This window comes from Musca vetustissima, unplaced genomic scaffold, assembly GCF_032173495.1.
Source record: "Musca vetustissima isolate MV318-11 ecotype Yass unplaced genomic scaffold, APGP_CSIRO_Mvet_v1 utg145072, whole genome shotgun sequence".
Classification (NCBI taxonomy): Eukaryota; Metazoa; Arthropoda; class Insecta; order Diptera; family Muscidae; genus Musca; species Musca vetustissima.
This window is the reverse complement of record NW_026882091.1, coordinates 3,503-12,991: the sequence shown is the minus strand read 5'-3', so window position 1 is coordinate 12,991 and position 9,489 is coordinate 3,503. Positions and strand designations below refer to the sequence as shown.

Below are 9,489 nucleotides of genomic sequence, written 5' to 3'. Positions count from 1 at the left end.
AATTTTTAAGCAGAAACGGAAATGACACTTGGTGACATTTTATTCATAATTTGATTATTATGACTTAGTACCATATAGGAGATTAGTACCATGGAGGATCGGATGGAATTATCAGAAGACGCCCCCAGTAAGAATGGAGTTTTATATGAAGAATAAATATTCTTGATCGGTTTTTATTTATTTACGTTTTGCCTGTAAGGACAATGATTATTTGAATGATTTTTAAGTCAGATTTTTCTATTTCAAGTCGAGCTAAATGATCGAAGTTTTGCAATGAAAAGGCTGGATTTGGAACCTAGTTTCCCAGAGCAACTCTAATGCTGCCAGACCACTTAGCGTTCTGAATCATTAAGACACATAATGGTTATTTTAAAGCCAATTAAAAGCAATTTGATTATCCCGACTCTCAGAAAAAGTCTTCATGGAGAAAAGTTTTTTTATCGCTCTATATTTTGGCATGTTCCACGCTTTTCAAATTTAATTTCTCTGACAGCAAAGTATATAATTCGGTGCTAAGTTTTCTGTGTCTTTATATGAGGACTGAGTTCTCTGAAAATTCATTGTAACAAATCACAACCGCTTTGTTCGAAAAATTGCGGATAGTTAAGATACCTACAAAAGGATTTACAGTGTGTCACAGTCAAAAGCATACACTTCGTTTTTATACCCTACAGGGTATTACAGCTTTGTGCAGCCCCAAGTGTTTGAAACACAGCGAAATTTTGGTCCTAGACCCGCCTTTAAGTATATCTCGATTAGCTGAGTCGATATAGACCCGTGTCTCCGTCCGTCTGTCCATGATAATTTGTAAACAGAGTTATGTACCAACCTTCACGAAATGTTGCATGTAATGCCGGTTCCCCCTGTTGTTTATATTGTCTGTTTTTCTAGTCGCTCTAGATGCCACAATTATGGCCCGAATATCGAAATTTAACATGAGTCAAAGAATAAGCATGCTTGTTTTGATAATGATCTGTCAAACAGACCCTGACTTTTATGTGGAAAGTTGCAAAATTTGCATTATCCAACACCCGAGAAATTTATAGTATATCCAAGAGGAGTGGTTGACCTTTAAATTGATACCAGTTTTGTTTGTATGTAGTCGGGAGTGGGTACTATACGTAAATATTTAAAGGTGTCTATGTGTAATGACATTTTTTAGTATTACTATTTCCCCACTAGAGGGCGCTTTGAAATTTTACATTAAGTTAGGGTTATGTCGTTGTTGTAGCAGCCCTATTGCTCTTACACAATGGGCTGAGGTGATAGACGTTGGCCGAGTATGACTCGGGTCGTTTTGGATCGTAGAACCCTCTGTCGTGGAAACGTAAGTTAGGGTTATGGTCATTTTCGGTCATGTTGAGATGATATTTAGAGGTCGCTCTAGAGGCCACAACATCACATACTTAGAACGTCTGTTTAGATTATGGGTCAATATTCCGAGTATCAAATCAACCAAAATCTAAAGTGACAAAATTTGTATTTTATGGTGTAAATATTCATTTCGGAAAAACCGGATTTGACCGGTCAAGAGAATGTAAATATTGCGAAATATTGCCAGGCTCAGAATATAAAACCGCAGAATGTTAGATTTTCGTGGTAGTTGTGTAGGGTGTCATATGGTAATTACAACCTCATATTGAAAAGTATCCAAAATATTTTTTTTTAACAAACGGATTTTCTTTGGAGGATTAATACTTAGTATGATATCATATGTTATTTTTTAGAGCCTTGTCGGTATAGATTTTTACCAAATTTTCCGTGTAAAATGTCTGAATTTTCCCCATTCTACTGGTGAAGCATTTTTCATACTTGGCTTGCTTGAGATGTTGGGACTTCTAATATTTTTCATTCAATGCTTCATAATTTATCTATATGATTTAAATCCGGAGACTGAGGAAGTGTTTGAATACCTTCTGAGCAATTATAAAGCATCCATTCTCGAACGATCGAGGGCTTGTGTTTGGGGCCATTATTTTGATAATGGTCCCATGGACCTGCTTAGTAAATTCTTTGCCAGGAGGCTTTTTATTCTCAAGGAAACGGAATACCTAAAATAAAGCAGTTTCTTTATATGGGACCCATCCCATATAAATGTAGACCTACATTTAAAATTCCAATAGGCCTCTAAAATGCCAAAATTTCTATTTATATTTATATCCCTTGGAAATTGCGACTTAGATCTTTAAAATATCGAAAATTTGACCGGGGGTTCATATGAGGCGTATGTCAAAACGTTAGCCTTTGTTGATTATTTTCTGCATAGTAGTCTTCTGTACACTGAAAATCCGAAAATACAAAAACTTCGTTTTTAAATTGTGGCTATTTAAAATATGTAAAATAGCAAGGATGTTCTCTAAAGCCTTATATTCTACTGAAAATAAGGCCGTATACAGCTTATGTCAAAACATTTATATGTTCGGCCAATAGGTATTTTATACACTGAAACCTTTATTTATTGTCGCTTATTTTATATGCCAAAACAGGGACACATATTGAAAACAAAATCTGTAAAGATTTTTTCACAACCTGAATGCTAAATCTCAGACATCAGTGGCAAGTGTAACAAAAACATTAAAAGTACCGAAAATGGACCCAACTCTTTATATGGGGCAAGATCCTAGAATAAAAGTGAGCCTCATTGATTGGAAAATGTAGTTAAAATCCCAAAATACCTAAAATTCATGCGACTGAATATGTTGGACCAAGAGATTGATATACTCTGAAACCCCAAAATTCCTACATATATCCGTGCTTCGAAAATGAGGCTGCAGCAATCAAAATACACTAGAGCCCCGACTTGCGTCGTCCTGATTTTCGTCGTTTCGAGTTGCGTCGCTTTTCAAAAACCAGAAAATTCGATTTGCGTCGTGGCAATTTCAAGTTGCGTCGTTCCGAGCTACATTGTGGATTACTATTTTTTGCATTTACAGTGCTGATTTAGCATCTTTTTTGTCGTTTACAACTTCTGGCAACACTGGTTGTCACCGGTACGTTAACAAATTTTCAAATTGCTTTGTTTTGAATATTTTCCCCAGTAAATTAAATGTCAGAGCATTTTGTATATGTATACAAAAAGGTGATTCGATTTGCGTCGTTTTGAGTTGCGTCGCGATTCCCCATTAACGACGCAAGTCTGGGTTCTATTGTACCTAAAGTTGGCTACATCATAATATGGACCTACATATATGGAAAATATAAACTTATAATGAAAAGGACAACAAAGGTTTTCTCTAACCTATAATGCTAAATTACAGACCTCTCTATTCGAAAATGCGGCTAAACGATTAAATATATCGTAAATGGGGACTGATTTGTATGTGGGAGGAACCTACCTATATGGAACATTTTCTGTAATTTTTTTTTACTCTAGAAAAACCGCGAACGTCAAATTACAGACCCTTTGGTTGAAAATACTATAAAACATTCAAAATATCGAATAGGACCTTTATGTGAGGGCTATGTCAAAAATGGACAAATTTTGGTAAAAAAAAACCCTATAGATATGTTCTTCGACCTTAAAGTATCCATAATTCCAATTTACAGTTACTTCAGTAGGAATATGCGGATACACCTTACAAATACAGAATCTCGTTATGTAAATCCGAAATTCTAAATAACTGTCACTTCGGATGTAAAATTCGGACCTTTATATGGCGGTTATGTCAAAACATCAACCTACCTTGACAACAATCTGTGCAGAACTCTTTTTGAAATTCAGTTCAATATATTTTTATTTTTACGAGAATCTGACCCAAAGGACTAAGAGAGATTCCAAAAAGGGGGTGGACAATATTTGGTGGAATAATTTTGTCCAACAGAATGTTAAATTATAGCCACTTTAGATGGAAAAAGTGCTTAAGCACACCTAAATTGAGGCGGAACTTTTACATAAGGGCTATATTGAACATTTTTTTTTGTTTTATCCTCCGAAAATCGGACAAACCACATAACAGTCACTTTGTTTGGAAAATGCTTCTAGGATCATCAAACTACAATAAACGCGGAAATACCTTTATATAGGCGCATTGACAAAACTCTGACCTCCATATATTGAAAATTGTCTGCAAAGATGTAGTTCACCCTCCAAGAATTCGGAATGTCAAAATAGAGCCACTTCATTTTGAAAATGCGGCAAAGGCTCTCAAAATAATGAAAATGGATCAGTATTTTGAGAGTCGGTCCTGCTCTCTATTTAGAGCATTTTTTATTTAAAGTTTTTTTCTTCATAATTTAATTTCGAAATCTACTGCAATAGGATAAAGAGAAATATTTATTTATAGACTATGAATTGTTGCGTTCGTAATGTAAACAAAAAATTCCCTTTGGGTGTCCCATAACAAAGGACAATTTATAATTACAATAGACATCCTCTCAAGGACAATAGACAAAAAAATTCTGGATGGGAAAAAAATCTAGAATAACAAAACCCATTTCAATTAATTTACTTTACTCAATCTACTCAAAGGAGCCATTTATCCTTCATGAGTTAACACAATATTTATAAGGGATAAAAGAAAAATAACAGCAACGGCTATTGAAATAAAATTTCAAGTATCTTCCGGTTTTTTTTTCTCTACAGGAGCACTTATTGAAACGGACATTTGAAACGGACATTTGAAATCGTATAACAATCTCCTATACTAGGGTAAAGGAAATGTTTTTGTTTATATGCAAATTGGCAAATGGCTACAGTATACCATATGATAATCTAATATAAATTCTTCTCTGATTGAAGGTCCCTTCTTCCCAGAATTATTTTTCAATGCCTATAAGAGGAATATAGATAAATATTTAAAGCATATTTTTTCAAGGCTCTATGGATTTTTTAAACAATAATTGTTAATGCCTATAAGAGGCGTGGATTTTTTGAAGAATATTTTTTCAATGTGTATAAGAGGCGTGGATTTATAAATAATATTTATACCCTACACAACTATGTTGTCAGGGTATTATAGCTTTGTGCAGCCCCAAATGTTTGTAACGCCGCGAAATATTGGTCCTAGACCCACCTTTAAGTGTACCGATCGTCATATCTCGACTAGCTGAGTCGATCTAGACATGTGTGTCCGTCCGTCCGTCTGTCCATTATAATTTGTAAACACGATACAGGCCACAGTTATGGACCAATCTTCACGAAATTTTGCATGTAGGATGGGTTCTGGCCAATGAAGACCCCTATTGTTTTTGGAAAAGATCGGTTAGTATTTAGGGGATGAAATGGACCAAATACTAAATTTTTGTCGGTTTTTCTGGTCGCTCCCGAGGCCGCAATTATGGCCCAAACACCGCGAATTTTTGCATGGAGAAGGGGATCGGGCCAGAGAATAAGCATGCATGTTTTGATAAAGATCGGTCAATATTTAGCGGGTCAAATGGACCCTGACTTTTGTGTGAAAAATGACAAAATTTGTATTCTATGGCATATATATTTACTCCTGGAGGATGTAGACCCCAAGAGTTGATAGCACATCCAAGAGGAGTGGTTGGCCTTTAAATTGATACCAAATATAGTGATGTATCTACTCAGATGTGGGAGTTACAGTCAAATATTTACAGGTGCTTACGTATTCAGATATTATTCAGTAACCCATTACCACATTAGAGGGAGAAATATCGCGCTGATGGCTTTGAAATTTTTCATGAAGTTCCAGTTATGGTCAAGAACAACGCCTATAATTTTCGGCGATGATCAGATTAATATTTTGGGATGAAATGGACCGAAAACATAATTTTTTGTGTGTTTTCGAGTAGAGTATAATCCGGAAATCACAACACAACCCACCGTGAAGGTAATCTGGACAAGTAATTAGAAGGACTGTACTGAATATTCGAAAAAAGTAAGGAAGAGGTGTTGTTAACCTCTAATCGGACAAGAGGGGGCAAATATCACGAAATATTACTCAGACTCGGAATAAACATCCTCAGAAAGTTAGAGTTCGTGGTAGTTGTGTAGGGTATCGCATGGTCGGCCCCGTCCGACTATACTGCTCCGCTCACTGGTTTTCAAGATGTAAAGTGGGCGTGGATTTATTAAAGAATATTTTTCTAAGGCCTATAAGAGGCGTGGATTTATTAAAGAATATTTTTCTAAGGCCTATAAGAGGCGTGGATTTATTAAAGAATATTTTTCTAAGGCCTATAAGAGGCGTGGATTTATTAAAGAATATTTTTCTAAGGCCTATAAGAGGCGTGGATTTATTAAAGAATATTTTTCTAAGGCCTATAAGAGGCGTGGATTTATTAAAGAATATTTTTCTAAGGCCTATAAGAGGCGTGGATTTATTAAAGAATATTTTTCTAAGGCCTATAAGAGGCGTGGATTTATTAAAGAATATTTTTCTAAGGCCCATAAGAGGCGTGGATTTATTAAAGAATATTTTTCTGAGGGCCATAAGAGGCGTGGATTTATTAAAGAATATTTTTCTGAGGGCCATAAGAGGCGTGGATTTATTAAAGAATATTTTTCTGAGGGCCATAAGAGGCGTGGATTTATTAAAGAATATTTTTCTAAGGCCTATAAGAGGCGTGGATTTATTAAAGAATATTTTTCTAAGGCCTATAAGAGGCGTGGATTTATTAAAGAATATTTTTCTAAGGCCTATAAGAGGCGTGGATTTATTAAAGAATATTTTTCTAAGGCCTATAAGAGGCGTGGATTTATTAAAGAATATTTTTCTAAGGCCTATAAGAGGCGTGGATTTATTAAAGAATATTTTTCTAAGGCCTATAAGAGGCGTGGATTTATTTAAGAATATTTTTCAAGGCCTGTACGAGGCGTGGATTTATTTAAGAATATTTTTTAAGGCCTATAAGAGGCGTGGATTTATTTAAGAATATTTTTCAAGGCCTGGACGAGGCGTGGATTTATTTAAGAATATTTTTCAAGGCCTATTGGAGGCGTGGATTTATTTAAGAATATTTTTTAAGGCCTATAAAAGGCGTGGATTTATTAAAGAATATTTTTCTAAGGCCTATAAAAGGCGTGGATTTATTAAAGAATATTTTTTCAAGGTTGAGGATCTTTTGAAGAATTTTTCAAGGTCTATATAAGGACCTTTGATGCATTACCAGGATCATGATTCCCTTTCGGCAAGTTTAGTAAAGTATGGCTGCAATATCAGCTGTTTTATGTAATCGGCCATTACATATCATCATCAGGTCTTTCATTGACATTTTATTATCCTTCAATTGTCCTTTTTGTGAAGAAAATAATAACCTCAAAAGATAACAGCTGTTGTTGTTGATAATACATTTCCTTACAAGCATGCCAAAAAGGCTCAGGTTTCCGCCTTTGGAAAATGATGAAGAACAAAAATGAGGAAGAATGTTTCAACCCATCCTAAAGAAAAGATAACAATAATAATTTTTCTTTTCCGGCTATTTTCCATTTCCTGTAAGGATAAGAGACGAATGCGAGATAACGTTTTGTCAGCCAACGGCTGTTCTAGATGACGATAACGTCGATGATAAATTGGTCAGACAATACCTGATGGTGGTTGTAATGTGAAAGGATTTGATTGGGACCTCCTGTTGCAAGGAAAATGTGATTATGATCTGAATACTTAAATGGATTTTTAAGTACTGTTACCCATCAATTTGCTATCTTCGGATTCTGTCAGGCCCCTTTATGGAAGATTAATTAATCTGCGCGATTAAATTTTCCAGCATCAAGGGGATTTAGCAGAAGGCTTCTTCCATATCAAGGATTACAGAGAGCGAGAGACAAACCACTTAATTTTCAGTTTTTTTTTTTTTTTTTGGAAAATCCGTAGAAGCAGTTAATTCACCGACCAAGCGTAACAAATTCGAGCCGTAAAAGAGCAAAAACTAATTAAATTTCAAGGACCTGAAGATCATAAAAATGCCGTTTAGAAAGCGGCCGTTTGATTGTCGGCTCTTTTCCTTGGGATAGCATTGGAAATTAAGTGTTTCATAGTCTTGTAATACTTAGGAACATATTGCGGTAAGAGCTGACGGATGGATGGACGGACGGCCAGTCAGCCAAGCAAGTTGTTTATTTTCTTTACGAAAATTAAGGATCAAGGATCTATAGAAGAAGAGCCGCCAATCTTGCTAGCCAGCATTAAAAGTGTGCAAAATTGATTAGCAAAGGCATTTGGCGGACCAACAACAACCAAAGGATCTACCCTTAGGTAGGGTGAGGTTAAACTGGAATAGTAAGGACGATGTGTCCTTTTGATAAGTTATCCTGTAGGTAGCAAAGATGCCTGCTGTTAGGTAATCGACAGGATGCAGTAGACAATAACCCCGAATACAGCTACAAATTAAGTTCGGCCATAAACAATAGGGGATTTTCGTAAAGGTGGAAAACCTTAAGGACAATAGTAGAGCAGGCGGAGGATAATCGTAAAATGACCTTAAGTTAATGATAATGTAAGGATTTTTTACATATGATCGACATATGAAAAAATTGTGTTTTGTGATATTTGACACAAGACAAATATTTACCTGGCTGGCAGTGAGGATATGTAGGACGATATAAAAGAGCCTGCCATCCTGAGAGCAAACATCATTCACTCACTGCAACTCAAACAAGAAACATCTAAGAAACCAAACAAAAAATCACCTCAAAATGGCACCATCTCAAATGGAAAACGACTTCGAATACACTCACAAAAAATTCAACTGCGGATATTCACACAAGAAATTGGGTATGCGTTTGATACGCCGTGACAGTCAGGACGAAATGGAAATTGACGAACAGGAGCAACAACCACAAAGTCCATCACAACAACCTCAAAGAACCACCTCGCCCAGTCTCTTCCGGCCCTATGCCTTGGATGAAGACACTGACTCACAATCACCCAGGAAGCGATCCTGCTCCGATGAAGAATATTTACAATTGGCCCAACAATTCTCACAGCAACAATCTCCCGACTGTTATGCCTTGAAGCTGAAACGTCAACGGGCCGCTCTCTATATGAAATATGTTATGCAATATTATGAGAATGGCAATGGTTGGCCCTCGGTACATCCCAATGTTCTGCAACAACAACAATTGCATCATTAAATAATTTTTCTGCTACTCCCAAGGAGAGAAACTACATTACATGAAGCCTCATACCAAAAAAGTGATATTCCAACACATGAACATTCACTCACACTTATACATACCTACCTCACACACACACCCTCATATTCTTGTAAAGGATGATTTTGATAGTCGACAAAACATTAATTATCTATTTTTAGTAAAAAAAAGTTGTTTTTTTAGTATTTGTTATAAAAAATATTATTTAGTATTTTAAGAGTAAAAAAAGAAGACATATTTATTTATAAAATAAAAAATACATTTAATGATTTAAAATTTTAAAACTTAATTTTTTATGTTTTTTTATTTTAAGCGAAAATTAAAAAAAAATATGGCTAGGAAATTTTGAAATCTTTTTAATATGGTGTTAAATCATCAATTGTTAAATTGTTCCCAATCTTCCTGTGAATTTTACATTATTCATATTTTTTAGT

At 35.3% G+C, this 9,489-nt stretch overlaps 1 protein-coding gene across 1 annotated transcript; it reads left to right on the top strand.

Moving 5' to 3' along the window:
- Positions 1 to 8,596: 8,596 nt before the first annotated feature.
- On the top strand, positions 8,597 to 9,034 carry LOC133328297 (uncharacterized). Its single transcript, XM_061536863.1, has one exon. It carries the CDS (start codon positions 8,597 to 8,599, stop codon positions 9,032 to 9,034), a length of 438 nt encoding a protein of 145 aa, XP_061392847.1.
- The last annotated feature ends 455 nt before the right edge of the window (positions 9,035 to 9,489 follow it).